This window comes from Gastrolobium bilobum, unplaced genomic scaffold (genome assembly GCF_033153095.1).
Source record: "Gastrolobium bilobum isolate Gb01-03AN ecotype WA unplaced genomic scaffold, APGP_CSIRO_Gbil_v1 utg1211, whole genome shotgun sequence".
Classification (NCBI taxonomy): domain Eukaryota; kingdom Viridiplantae; phylum Streptophyta; class Magnoliopsida; order Fabales; family Fabaceae; genus Gastrolobium; species Gastrolobium bilobum.
The window spans coordinates 377,383-391,981 of NW_026898913.1; the positions used below are offsets into that span (position 1 = coordinate 377,383).

At 35.4% G+C, this 14,599-nt stretch overlaps 1 protein-coding gene across 1 annotated transcript; it reads left to right on the plus strand.

The window, feature by feature from the left end:
- Nucleotides 1-427: 427 nt before the first annotated feature.
- Nucleotides 428-13,095, plus strand: LOC133285363 (regulator of telomere elongation helicase 1 homolog). Its single transcript, XM_061482572.1, has 24 exons — nucleotides 428-535; nucleotides 942-1,198; nucleotides 1,431-1,579; nucleotides 2,440-2,521; nucleotides 2,657-2,804; nucleotides 2,998-3,154; nucleotides 3,398-3,681; nucleotides 3,835-3,880; nucleotides 4,610-4,751; nucleotides 4,838-4,992; nucleotides 7,342-7,433; nucleotides 7,518-7,616; nucleotides 7,714-7,782; nucleotides 8,146-8,232; nucleotides 8,395-8,463; nucleotides 8,533-8,648; nucleotides 9,664-9,721; nucleotides 9,793-9,898; nucleotides 10,528-10,601; nucleotides 10,699-11,056; nucleotides 11,139-11,293; nucleotides 11,967-12,112; nucleotides 12,413-12,547; nucleotides 12,732-13,095. The coding sequence occupies exons 1-23, from the start codon at nucleotides 434-436 to the stop codon at nucleotides 12,492-12,494; spliced, it is 3,033 nt and encodes a 1,010-aa protein (XP_061338556.1). The 5' UTR covers nucleotides 428-433; the 3' UTR covers nucleotides 12,495-12,547; nucleotides 12,732-13,095.
- The last annotated feature ends 1,504 nt before the right edge of the window (nucleotides 13,096-14,599 follow it).

The following is a 14,599-nucleotide window of genomic DNA, read 5'->3' on the forward strand; positions in this document are numbered from 1 at the left end:
CTGAGATGAATTATCCATATTTTATATGACATAAATAATAATGACGATATTTTTTAATTTTATTTAAAAAGATATCAGCAAAATGAAAAGACTTTTTGGGGAAATATTTTTTTCAATCAAAGAAAAAATTATATTTGTTAATTAGTTGAGTAATCACTCAATTGATGCTAAGCCATTATATGAATACATAATTCTGATTTACATACGTTATTAACATTTTCTTTTTCCGATTTTAGTTTCTCACTCATAAGTATGGTCACACATGTATTACGACGTCGCTTATCTAATCTCCAACGTATTGGCGGGAAAATTATCTCAGTCATGACTAGCTAGTGGCGGCATCTGATATTAGGGTTCATTCATGTTCAAACAAACTCAGCGAAGAAACTAATTTATATTTTTCTTCCAGGTTTCAAGAGGAAACGAAGAAAAAATGCCAACATACAAGATCAGGGGAATCGACGTAGATTTTCCATATGAAGCCTATGATTCCCAGCTCGTTTACATGGACAAAGTCATTCAATCACTTCAGGAGGTAACAATGACCTTACTAATTGCATTTTTCCCCCAAAGCCATTTTAACTGTCAGATTATCTATTAATAAACGGGAATATGATTTAGGAACTTATTAGAGTCGCGTTGTGATTGAGGCAATTGGCGAATAATAAGAGTCGCGGATGCAATCGCCTTTGCGAACCAATTCAAAATTCTTGACATTACATTTATAAATTTGCTTTTGGATCACTAGTTGGAAGTGACCACACAATTTTAATGTTATTACTTATCACCATAGATTAGTATCTCTTTTTGAGGTGTGCGATGTTCATTTAAAATCTTCTGTTCTCCTTCTCCATTAAGATTATGATTGATTATTAGTGAAAATTCGAGTATTGTGCTGTTGATATTCATAATGCACGTCTATATGTGTTTTGGCATGGCAGAAATGCAATGCACTGTTGGAGAGTCCCACAGGAACCGGGAAAACACTATGTCTTCTCTGTGCTACCTTAGCCTGGCGGAAGAGCCTGGGCAGATTCAGGACTGGTGTAAGCATGAAGACTGGTGATAATTCAGAGGGTGAAAAAGAGGTTGCACCATCACAATCTGAGGCCCTAGGTTTTCCTACAATTGTATATGCTTCACGCACTCACAGCCAGATCCGTCAAGTAATTCGAGAGTTGAAACGAACGTCTTACAGGTCAATTTATATTCAGCCAGATTTGTTTGTTGGTTTTTTATAATAAATTTACCATTCACATGCACTTGCCTCAGTTTTTGTTCCTGTCAAATTGGTGATAATGGTCCAGATACAGAACATAGATTGTTATCTACTAGACTTATGCTTGATAGAATTGCACTTATAGCTTACAGTTTTTATGGTGATATAAGTTTCTTGGGCCTAAGCTTACCTGGTATTTATCAGTATGCAGGCCTAAGATGGTAGTCCTAGGATCTCGGGAGCAACTTTGCATTCATGATGAAGTGAAGTTACTTCACGGGAAAACACAAACAAATGCTTGCCGAATGCTCTGCCGAAGGGGTGGGAAGCGTCAATGTAACCATTTCAATCAAGTTTCTGGTAATTTTTTTAAAATAATTTCTAACGCACAGTATGGGTGCTTATATTTTACATGTGAACTTTGTTGTTTGTCATTATGCATTTATGTATCTGAGTAATTCATAGTTACCACTTAACATGTATTTTATGTGGATGGACCAATGTTCTCAAATTTATTCCATGATCTCTCTTAGTTCTATGGAGTGCCATGGTTCAAATGATGACCAACAAACACTGAAATTAAGAATTACTAGATTTTTTGTTTAGTTTTGTTTGTTTGTATTTTAATTGTTGGCATATCTTCTCTGTGCCATTTGGAGCGGGTTTTTTCATATAAACATATAGTTTCTCACCAATCCTGTATCGAATGCAATTGTTTGTATAGGAGATAAAAGTTTGAATTATGATTTTAGATTACCAGGAAAGTCATTCTGCTTATTGTTTTATTGGTGTATGGGAAGTCATTCTTGTTGTTATGGTTTTACGAAAAATATTCTGTGGTATTGAACCAATTGATCACACTTGTAAATGATGTGCAACCATATACCTTTGTTATGGATACCATAACTTCGTCATCCTTGCTCTTGATTAAATTGTTAGTTATGCAAAACACCCTCATGTAGACGTAAATTAAATTTCTTTTGCAGACTATTATAGTTTTATATGGATTGTAATCAATTATTTTGTCCCTCATGGATTGTTTAAAATTATATCTCTGAACTTCAAGTCCTGTCAAATGTTTGTAAGAATAAGATGTAATGTTTATTGAGGTTACTGAAAGTTGCAGATCACTTATAAATTATTGACATCTAATTTTGAAGTTATGGTGTGTTATCATTATGACTTAGATTATCTTGAGTGTTATTGATATTCTGCTGTAGGTTACTTGAAGAACAATCCCCATCTGGGAGAAGAACCTGTAGATATTGAGGATTTGGTCAATATTGGCAGGAGATTTGGGCCGTAGGTTTTCTCAGCTGTGCTGTATCCTTTCTATAACATCTTAAAAGCATTTTTTTTTGTATTGCCTCCATGCTCCTCTTTTTCTTTTTTCTAATTGCTTGGGCTTCTGTTTTGTTTTGTGTCTGCTTTTTTCAGTTGCCCTTATTATTTATCAAAGGAGCTCCACAAGATTGTTGATATAGTATTTTCTCCATACAACTATCTTATTGATCGTGGTTATAGAAAATCTCTGCAATTTTCTTGGAGCAATAGTATACTCATATTTGATGAAGCTCACAACCTGGTAAGTAGATATATTACAAATTTGTAATTGGAAAATATGATTTACTCCATAGTCCATCTTTCTATTAAGTGTCAAACTGTCAATGCTATGTTTATTATTGTCCTTTCCACTACTCTGCTATATGTGTTATTAAAACTTATTCATGCGATTCAAGTTTGCTTGTCATTACTTAACAATGGTTATCTCTTTGCAGGAAAGCATATGTGCTGATGCAGCTTCCTTTGACTTGCCTTCTTGGCTTCTAACAGCTTGCATTTCCGAGGCTGAAAGTTGTATTAACCTTTCAATAAAAAGAAGAGAAAAATCAAATGATAAGTCACATAATCCAGATGATTTTGCTATCCTTAGAGGTGAGCTTAATCTTATAGAATGTTTGTCAAAGTTCCAATTTCTATGTGAGAATACCATGATGCATGCTTGTACTTACATTGACAAATTATTGAGGAAAACTTATCTAATATAAAATTTGTGTGTTTACCGGATTTTCTGTTGAGGCAGCCAACTATTTGCACATGGGATCTATTCTGTTTAGGGTAATTTGAAAAATGAATGCAGTATATTTTGTGGCATCTCAGGTATTTTCTTTCTTGCAGCACTTCTTCTAAAACTTGAAAAGCGTATTGCTGAGGTGCCTATTGAATCTAAGGAGTTGGGATATACCAAACCTGGGCCTTATATCTATGAATTGCTGGCTGATCTTAACATCACACACGAGACTACTAGTAAGCTTACCAAGATAATTGCAGAAGCTTCAACCCTTCTTGAGGAACATAATCAGCAGAAATCAACTGGAACCATCTGCCGGTTGGATAATATCAGTGACATCCTAGACATTGTTTTCAGGGAAGGAAGAACCACTCATGCTAAATACTATCGTGTAAGTTTTGGACTCTTATTGAATTAGAGTTACACTTCAGTGGATGGTTTTTGTTTGACTTGTTGCTTTATAGCAATTCTTGTTTGTCTTTTTTTGCTTTTCTTGTGATATGATATATCTTAATTTAAAGCTTTATTTCCCTGTACATTAAAGGTTAATGTGCGGGAGGTTGAGGCTTGGGCTGCCAATGGCTCTAAAGGTAATCTTACACTTATATGGATGAACTACATTTTCTCAATGTATGGAAATAGTCTTAATATCTTCACTACACTACCTTTCCATTTATTTTGCCCTCTCAATTAAACTTTTCACCCAGTATATTATGTCAATTTTCACACATTTACTATAAATTTAAAACATAAAAAGTATTATAATTTATATAATATGTTGGGCCATGATTCATAATTTCTGGGGCACTTGTTCGGTGTATTGTTTATGATTATGACTTGTGACCCTTAATTTATTTATTTTTTTAAATTTTTATCCATTATTGGGTATTTTTTTTTTCAGACTCACTTTATTTTAAGCTTTTTAGATTTAGACAGTTGATATTTTCATTTTTATAAAAAAATTATTTTTATGTTAAAAATATGGTTGTTTCCTTTGGATAATTTTATCTTGAATTTATTGCTATATTCCAAATATGTTAAAGATTTTTGGCCTTCGGATCACATATTTTTTGGGGTGGACATGTGAAAATGAATTAGCATTTATATGTTTAACATGGGTCTGTTTGGTTATATAAGACAAGTGATAGATACCGTGAGTAGGAAATGTTTCCTGTAGAACTTTAGTCCTGTAAATGAAGATATTCCTTTTATTGTACTGACAGTCAGTCTAACTTGTTTCCAGTAGACCTGTACAGTGTTTGTAACTGTAGATATCCTTCCATTCTCAGTTATTATGTCTTGTTATTTTGATGCTGCAGGCAAGGTATCAAGGACACTCGGTTGGTGGTGCTTTAATCCAGGAATAGCTATGGAAGAATTTCCTAAGTTTGGGGTCAGATCTATTATCCTGACATCAGGAACATTATCTCCTATGGAATCTTTTGCCCAGGAGCTGAAATTGTAAGTTCCTTTTCTTGCTGTTTGTGTTTTCATCCAGTAATATCTTGATTGTCATTTACTAACAGAGTTGATTCTGGTCATCTCAGAGACTTCCCCATTCGGCTGGAAAATCCACATGTAATAACCCCAAGTCAGATATGGGCTGGAGTTGTACCAGTTGGTCCTTCAGGACGTACTTTCAACTCCTCTTACCGCACTCGCGATTCGCCGGAGTACAGACAGGAGCTTGGAAATGCAATTGGTATGTGACATAATTATGGTTATACCGAGTTGTGTAGAACGAAGCTTAACATATTATTTGTCTCTCCACTCCGAAAACTGCATATATAGTTAAAATTTTTTGGAATTACACTGTGCTTGAAAGTTGGAACTTTATTAGTGACAGGAGCATTGCATTCTTGTCAGGGCTTGATCCCGCTTTTATATTCCAGCCTTCTATTGCTATATTTCATATTTTAGAGTACTTTAGATTTACAGTGTTATGCTAGTCAAACATATTTTGGTTTTGCATGTTGTAGCATAGGAATTTTGATAGATTGCAGTAGTATGCGAATGATAGGTACCAATCTGCATAGAAAGGAATACGAACAAAACAAAGGAAATTTGATATTGATACGGAAGCTTAGTTTCAATACAATGTCACAGAATAGCAAAAGGTGTGGATACAGTGATGGAAATGCAAGAAAATACAAGAAGGAAACATAAAGGTAAAATAGTTTTAGAGCACTTAGAGAGGCTCTAGTACTCAAGCCTAAGATTCCAGATGATCAGAATCAGTGCCTATTCCCCTACTTATCTAGAATTCTTCCCGCCACTTCCAAACCTCTAACAGAATTCAGTTTACTAGCTTCATGAATATTCTTTGCTAACAAACTTCTTTCTGACTTAACAGAAGCTTCTAGCCTCTTATATTTCTCAAAGTGTACACTTTAAGGGTGTATTCGTATCAGCGAATCATTCCTAGAAAGGTCTGCAGTATGTTTCTATTGAGAATTGAGATATATAAAACCATTAATGTAGTCTCACCCAATAGCTTAAGCTTTTAGGTTGAGTTGGTTCTTTACGTGGTATCAAAGCCTCGGTGTATCGGGTTCGATCCTCACCGCCCCCCCACTTTCTTTCTAATGGAATTTCTTTCTTCGCACAGGTAGGTGAGCCTGTGCACCGTCCACTCTTCAAGCCCAGTGGGCTCTCGTGTGAGGGGGCATGTTGAGATATATAAAACCATTAATGTAGCCTCACCCAACAGCTTAAGCTTTTGGGTTGAATTGGTTCTTTACAGTTTCATACTGTTTTTAGTTATTATTTTTAACTGATCCTAAACGTGAGTTTTGACCAAGTAGATTTTAAGTTGTCATAAGATTTGATAATTTATGTTCTTATCTAGCTATTGATTTGGAGAAAGATGTGAGATGTGGGTGTTTGAGGCAGATGAGTATGGCTTTGCTTACATAGGCATGGGAGGCAAAAAGATAACTTTCTAATAGCATACTGGGACCTAGGGGTGTGCATGGAGCGGTTTGGTTTGGTTTTTACTAATATTCAAACCGAATTGTTTTTAATGGTTTGGGTTTCAAACCAAACCGGTTTGATTTTTTAAAAAACCGGTTTTAATTTTTTCAAACCGGTTTGTAACCGGTTTCAAAACCGGTTTTGTAACAAAAAAATTGGATTTTTTTTTTGACTCTCTGGTGTGTTCCTCTTTCTCTCTCTCTCTCTCGCTTTCCGTCTGTGTATGTACCATACTGCTAAGTGCTGCTCTGCATCGTGGGTTAAAGGTGGGGCTATATTTCCGGTTGTGTTAGTGTTTGAGCATGTAGACATGGTTCTGCTCTAATTAATTAGAGCCTATTATTGTTGATGAACTAGCTAATTGGACTTCATTTCAGTACCAAAATCAGTCTTCGATTATCAGTTTTTTTAATTTCATCTTGCATGTTTTAGTATTAGTATTTGCTGTTAATAGTTTGAATATTGGTTGTGGTGGCTGATATAACAATGGTAATGGAGAGGGTCGATGCATTTGGAACCTTTTTTTTGCGTATGTGATATCAGCTAGAGAGATGAGGATTTGGTTCGAAGCTCTAGTTTGTTTGTCTATTCTGATACTTAACGCTGGAAGAAGGAACTTTCTTGGTAGCATCAATGCGTTCTCACCTGCATTTTCCTTTTCCAAACCGGTTTTTTAATTTTTAAATTTGGTTCGGTTATTTTGGATATCCAAACTGTTATGAAAATGGATAACCGAACCTAAACCAAAATTAAAAAACGGGATTGGTTTTTTAAACTGTTTTATAAAAATCGGTTTTTTTGAATTGGTTTGGTTCAGTTCACAAAATGGTTTGGATCATTTGGTTTTTTTGAACACCCCTACTGGGACCTAAGGAAGGAAACTTAATGTAGATTCCAAGAAGTTAGTATTATATAATTTACATTCATTGGTTTCATTATACTTTTTGACTAAGTAGAGAGGCAAGAACCTGCAGAATTTGGAAATAAGTCACTTGCAAGCATTAACAGAATTTTAGAAAAATAAAAAGTGGGGGCTATTACTGACTGTCCACGTTTCCCTTTTTATATTGTATTCCAGTAAATTTTGCCCGAATTGTTCCTGATGGACTTCTTGTATTCTTCCCATCTTATTACCTTTTGGACCAATGCATTGGGTGCTGGAAAAGCTTGGTAAGACTCGTACAAACCTAATGAAGCGATAAATTTGTTTGCTCTTATCTCATGGTGTATTGTGTTGTGGTTTTTTGTTTTCAGAATAATGAAAATTCAACATCAATATGGGAGAGAATTTGCAAACACAAGAAACCAGTTATAGAACCTAGGGAATCTTCATTATTTGCCTCATCAATTAAGGTAACACTTTAATGTAGCATAGTGAAACAACATTCTTCCATAATTAGCATTTGGATGTGTCATATCCTACTATGGACCTATATGTTTTTTTCGACAGGACTACATATCTAAGCTGAACGACACCTCTGCATCTGGTGCAATTTTTTTTGCTGTTTGTCGAGGGAAGGTATGCCTTGATCATGGCTGTTGAGAAACAACCTTCAATTGTGTTCTCTGGCATTCGTTTTATAGTATGTTCAGATATTGGTATGCATAGCATAGCTGTACCTGTACTGGTATGATACCCTGATACTACCTTACAGGCAGGGCTGTAGGGGGAGGGGGCGCGCGATAGTGCAATAGATTTGAAAAATCTAAGATACGAGAATGTGTATATCATATAAAATATTTAGTGATATATGTAATTAAGGAGGAAAGGTTTATACAAGAAGCATTATACCTGAAATTGTACTGCAAATGTAGCTTACTGCCTCACTTAGATGTGGCATCTGAATCTGAAGTTCATTTGTGCCAATGGTTATTTTAACAGGTAAGTGAAGGATTAGATTTTGCAGATCATGCTGGAAGAGCTGTGATAATTACTGGTTTACCATTTGCCACAAGCACTGATCCTAAGGTTTGATAGTATTTTCCCTTTCTTTATGAAAAAAGAAAAAATCCTTTCTCATTCTTTCCTTAGTTTGCCTTGAAAATTTGTCTATTATTGCATTCATTAAGCACGCCATATATTACTATTAGTTATGTATGTATGTTAATCAAATGCATGTATTGTGTACAGGTTCGTCTAAAACGTGAATACTTGGATCAACAATCTCAGACACAAGAGGGGTTGTTCAAGGTTATGTTGGTTTCACTTGACATAAAAGTTGTACACTTCTATGCAGTATATGTACTCATTTATATGGAATTTAAGCAGGTTTTAACTGGAGACGAATGGTATAACCAGCAAGCCTCACGAGCTGTGAATCAAGCTGTTGGACGTGTAATTCGCCATCGCCACGACTATGGAGCAATTATTTTCTGTGATGAAAGGTTTTAACCTTGTCAAATTTTCTTCAAAATACATATACTGGTACTACTAGCAAAGTAACATAAGCTTTGATTAGTGTTAGAGAAAGGTAATATAAAAATTATTAATGTAGCCTTACCTCAGTAGTCACGAGTTCGATTCTTAGTTCCCTCCATTCCATTAATAAATAATTAAAATTAAATATTGTGGAATTTCTTAGCACGGGTAGGCGTGACTTGAGGCATTATCTATCATTCAAATCTAATGGGCTCTTGTGTGAGGGGTTGTGTTAGAGAAAGATAATATAAAAATCATTAATGTAGTCTTATCTAACATGGGTTGTATTGATTTATACAATTAGTAGCTCTCCATTCTCTAAGTGTTACTTTTTTAAAGAAAAAAATTGAACCGGTTGTTTTTTTGTCTTATAGATAATTGAAAGTCAGTGGCTCGTTTTGATCCTGACAAATTTCTGTAGATTTCTGAGTGGTGTTCTATCTAAATCTATAAACTGAGTGAATTATTAAAGTAAGTTGGTTATTGTCATGATAATATGATATGAACCACTTAAATTTCTTCTTATCTAAATTTACTGAAATAAATATCTCAAATGTCAATATTGAATTGATTTTTACATTTAGTAACACGCCATTCTCTAAGTGTTACTTTTTTAAAGAAAAAAATTGGACCAGTTGTTTTTTTGTCTTATAGATAATTGAAAGTCAATGGTTTGTTTTGATCCTGACAAATTTCTATAGATTTCTGAGTGGTGTTCTATCTAAATCTATAAACTGAGTGAATTATTAAGTAAGTTGGTTAGTGTCATGATAATATGATATGAACCACTTAAATTTCTTTTTTTCTAAATTTACTGAAATAAATATCTCAAATGTCAATATATGCATTAGTAATACAAAAGCCAACCAACACGTGTCAAGATGCTAGGTGTAATTATTCTTTTTCTCTATTAAATCTCAATATTATTAATTGTGCCTTTGTTGTTTTACCACTTTTGGCTGAGGACTGAATGATTTACAGGTTTGCACATCCACATCGTCAGTCCCAAGTCTCACGTTGGATACAACCTCACATCAAGGTTCTGCACTGGAGTTGTCTTTTCTTTTTGGATTCCATATATTTTGTACTAATTGATTTCCAATCTTGCAGTCTTTCTCAAGATTTGGAGAAGTCGTTTTTACTCTAACTCGATTTTTCCGGGATGGAGGAACCCAGGGTTCTAAAAAGCTGTCATTATTAAAAGCTGAAAATGAGGGTCAGTGTCTTCTAGTAATACATTCTGCTGGCTTTCATTGTGCGTTGACTTGTGGTCCCTACCTTGTTTTGTGATCGTTACACTAAAGTATTGTATTTTGTTGTTTGGAAGGGCATTCGGTATGGTTTCTAATTTTGTAAATTGGCAGTTGAATCTGTAGAAAATCAGATTTTTATTTTTCATAATGAGGGAGGGAAATATGAGTTGCCTGCAATGTGATATTGGATCATAATAGGATACATGAGTGGAGTTACATGATCAGACGGGCTTTGCATAACTCAAAAAGTCTGCTAACTGTGAATAATGGGGCCACTGGGCCAGTTCTAGTGCTGAAGTTGTTTGGTAACTCATTCCATTAAATTAGTTTCATTTTCCCAACATTTTTGTGGTCCATACTGGTTTAAATGAGTTTTACCATAAAAGTTACTGTGTTTTATTTGAATGTAACGTTTTGGTTGCAAGTGAATTGCTATAGTAAATCTATAATAGACGAATGGTTATATTCCAGCTCTGCAGTCTTCAATTGATGCAAATTTAATATTTTTGCAAACAGTAGCTTCTCTTTCTTTCGATCATTTTTCCTTTTTTTTTACTAATATGATTGAACTAGATGATCCTTCATCGCACAGGAAATCTGGGAGAAATGCCATCATCAGAGAACTGCATGGACAGGTTTTCTGTGGAAAAATTTCTGTCGCCTCTGGTAACTCCTTGATTGTGCACTGTAAAGATAAATATATTTTTTGAATCATATAATCCTATTATTTGGCCCTCCAGTTTATTAATGATTGTATATGCAGACTACACCAGTGGCTCGAAATAGCTCTCTGAAAGCTTCATCTTTGCTTGATACTAAAAAAGGCTGTACTTCATTCCCGGGGGAAATTGTGCCTGCCAATCGCTCATCTCTTGCTTCTGACAATTGCAAGATTGTAGGTTGTGAAAGTTCAAGAGATATATGTGGCACAGTTTTGCATGGAAGGAAGACCATGCTCTCACGGGAATGTGATGCGGTTGATTTGTCTGACAGTTGCGAATTGGGTGAAAAATCAAAGGAAACGCTGATAAAACCTTGTTCTGCCAAGAAGCGTCGATTTATAGCTGGAGAGTATGACTTAAAGCAACATTTTGGAAATTCTAATGAGCATTCATCATCTGGTACAAATTTTTTGAATCTTACAGCTCTCAATTCAGTTTGTAATCCTTTCAATCATGATAAATCTGTTGATTTATAATATAGCTAGTCAAAATGCTCAAGGTGGTGATCTGCGATGTAAAGGTGACGGGACCTCCCAAAGTAGAAGTCTTGAGTTCGTTAGACAAAATGTCAATCTTCCTACTGATTCCGCACCTTCTGCAAGTCATGAAACCCAAGGTTCAGCATTCCTTGCTCAGGTAATGGCATTTTATGTGATACATGGATCTGCATATAGCATGAGGAGTATGGAATGCAATAACTAGCAATAACTGGAACTAAAAGATTAAAGCCAATATGCAAGAGAATCCAATCAAATATACAAACATGAGCAGTAAGCACATGATCAGATATGGTCTTAATTTTGACATCGGTTTGCATAATTCTTACAAAACCTACACGGGAAATTTCTAGTTCCTATTTATTTGTTGTTAGTTCTACGAATCTGCTGGATCAGTTTGCATTAAATTTTAACGGTATGTTCCTAATTGTTGCAATATCTTTTTCATTTTTACGATCATTCCTCAAGACTTGTAGTTGGGCTTGGATTTTTTTCTTACTGAGGTCTGATCTAGTCAGTCTTATTTTAATGTTAGAAGTGTTGCATAATGAGTTGTGGGTTTGAAAAAAAGTGCTAATCCTTATAGTTATTGGATCAGGACCAGAGACTAGAAAGATTTTTTTGAATAAAAGATTTTATTTATTTATTTTGAAAGAAAAAAGATAGAAAGGAATGGAGGGAGTCTTTTTTTTTCTGTAACCTCAATCCTCGCCGTGGGGCAACATGACATTAAAATTTGATGTTGCTTTCTCGTCAAATATATTGATGAGAATTTTGGAGTAAGGATACTTTGTTTTAATCATGCTCTACAGGTACGAGATAAGCTTAGTGCTACAGAATATATAGATTTTGTGGGTTATATGAAGGCTCTTAAGACCAAAGCGATGAAGATTAGCGAAGTTTTACAATGCATTTCTAGATTGTTCAGTGGACCCGAGAGGCTTCCTCTCCTTAAAAGGTATTTAGTGAAAGTACAATATTATAAGTGTGACCTTTTTTGTTTTTAAGCGTGGTCCTTGTAACCATTCATTACTAGTCGATTTTTGTGTTATTATTGAGAGTTCTGGGTATTTGACGGTGAAACTAATTGCAACTCATATAACATCTTGTCCTGTATAATCGTAATGAATGAGCCAAGTCATTTGATATTCTAACTGCAAAGTGTAACGCACGGAGTCATTTGATATTCTTGCCATTTGATCAAATTGAAATATCTGATGTTAAATCATCTTATCCTTTATCGTCTTGTGTTCAACAGCTTCAAGGATTACATCCCAGCAAAATATCATTCTTTGTATGAGCAGTACGTTGAAGGCAAAGATCAACCACTTGGAAGTTAGGTGAAGGTGCCCTTCTCGTGACTGTCACTGGTAATTTTTCAACTAAAACCCAGGTGCGCTCTTAACATCTCTCTTGGATTTTGTAATTGAAGATATGGAAAATGAATATTATTACATATGACACAAGTTGTAACTAGACTAGGAATGAGGAAAGGCATGAAGCAATTAAATTAGAGATTGGTATTACTTCACTCTTTAATTTAATAGAAAAAATGATCTCAGAAATGTCTGTTTCAGGAGTATTCTCTCAAACAGATAATTATATCGGCTCCTTATTCCAGCAAGTGTACTTTATGGCATGGAGGGTGACACAAACATGTTTTGCAATGAGTCTCCTTGGGATTTGTTGCTGACCTGAGTTGATCAGCAGAAGGAATGAATCGATATACATCAAAAGAACGGTGGAAGAAATTTTTTTAAGGCCTCGAGGCAACTGAGCTCCTTTGAATGAATCCCCAGATCATCTTTGTATGATAACATTCCCATTTTTTTTTATCAAATAGTTGAGATAAAACAGTGCGTCTCATGGCATATTTTATGAAGAAGCTTTTGAATGTCGAGGTCCATGAGGAAATGCAGTGTGTTTTTATCATTGTTTTTGGCCAGTGATTCATGGAGTTTATATATCTGAACTTCATTGTGTATACAGCTAGTTAACACTGCACACAGATAATATCATGTTTCAACTTTTGAATTTTTACTTTATACTTCTACTTCAAGTCAGCAGTAATGCAGACTGAGTTCCTTTGTGTTTTGGTTTTTTGTTTTGTTTTTTTTGTTGCATGCAGACTGAGTTCCTTTTGATAGTCAATGGGAAGGAATGCAAACAGTAAGTTGAAAATGCGTTTATCTATTTTAAGACAGATTTTATTAGATATTTATAAGTTCGGGATCTTATGAAGGCAGTTCTAAAAATTGATATCCATAGCGAGCTGGCTATCTTTCATTTTTACCTTAGAAACAATAACGAGCTTTGCGGCAAATGGGTCTGTAAAGAACCATTTCAACCCAAAATCTTAAGGTGATATGTGACATTCCTTTTTTTTTTTTTAAATATTTATATTATATTCTCTAACACACCTCCTCACGTAATAGTCTTTTGAGCTTGAAGCGTGGATATGGCACAAGCCTATTATTGGTCCGTTTTGTGCTGTACAAGCCCATTTTTTTGGTCTTTCTTGTGCTTTTCTTAATTCCCTCTGAAAGTGGGGGGCGGTGAGGATCAAACTCGTGACCTCATGGTCACTGAAGCTCTGATACCATGTAAAGAACCACTTCAACCTAAAACCTTAAGGTGATAGGTGACATCCCTTTTTTTTTTTAATGAAAGTAACTCATTGATACAAGATTTCATCTTGGTATCAGAGTGAACCTATGATCAAACACTTCCGCAGCGTAAGAGTGTGAAAGCTAGCCTACCAAATGGCAAAGGAGGGTAGCAGCATACTGAAGCCATCAGACCCTGGGTCGCCATTTTACCTGGCAAGTTCAGATAGCCCGGGGATCATGTTGACAACAGTGATGTTGCGAGGAGAAGCCAACTACGAAAACTGGGTGAAGCTCATGCAAAACACACTCAAAGCAAAGAACAAAATCGGATTCAAAACAGGATCCGTGGAGAAACCAAAAAAGGAGAATGCAGCAGAATGACATGCATGGGAGATGTGTAACTCAATGATCAATGGGTGGATACATAATACCATTGATCCAAGTTTGCAACCGTTTATAAAGTGCTTCGACGAAGTGAAAAACCTCTAGGACGATTTGAAGGAGAGGTACGCAGTGCAGAATTTTTCGCGAAAATATCAACTCAAAGCAAGTCTGGCTAGCATGAGACAACAAGGTAGTAGCGTTGGAGAGTACTGCACAAAGCTAAGAGCAATATGGGATGAATTGGAAGGAAGCAAGTCTCGTAAAACCTGCGCATGTGGTGACAATTGTGCATATGCAAAGGAAATTGAAGAAGAGAGGGAACATGATCGTGTGTATCAATTTCTTATGGGGTTAGATGAATCCACTTTTGGTAATCTGCGCTCTCAGATTCTAAACAGCTCACCACTCCCATCTGTCAACAAAGTCTATGCTGCTGTGACACAAGAAGAGAC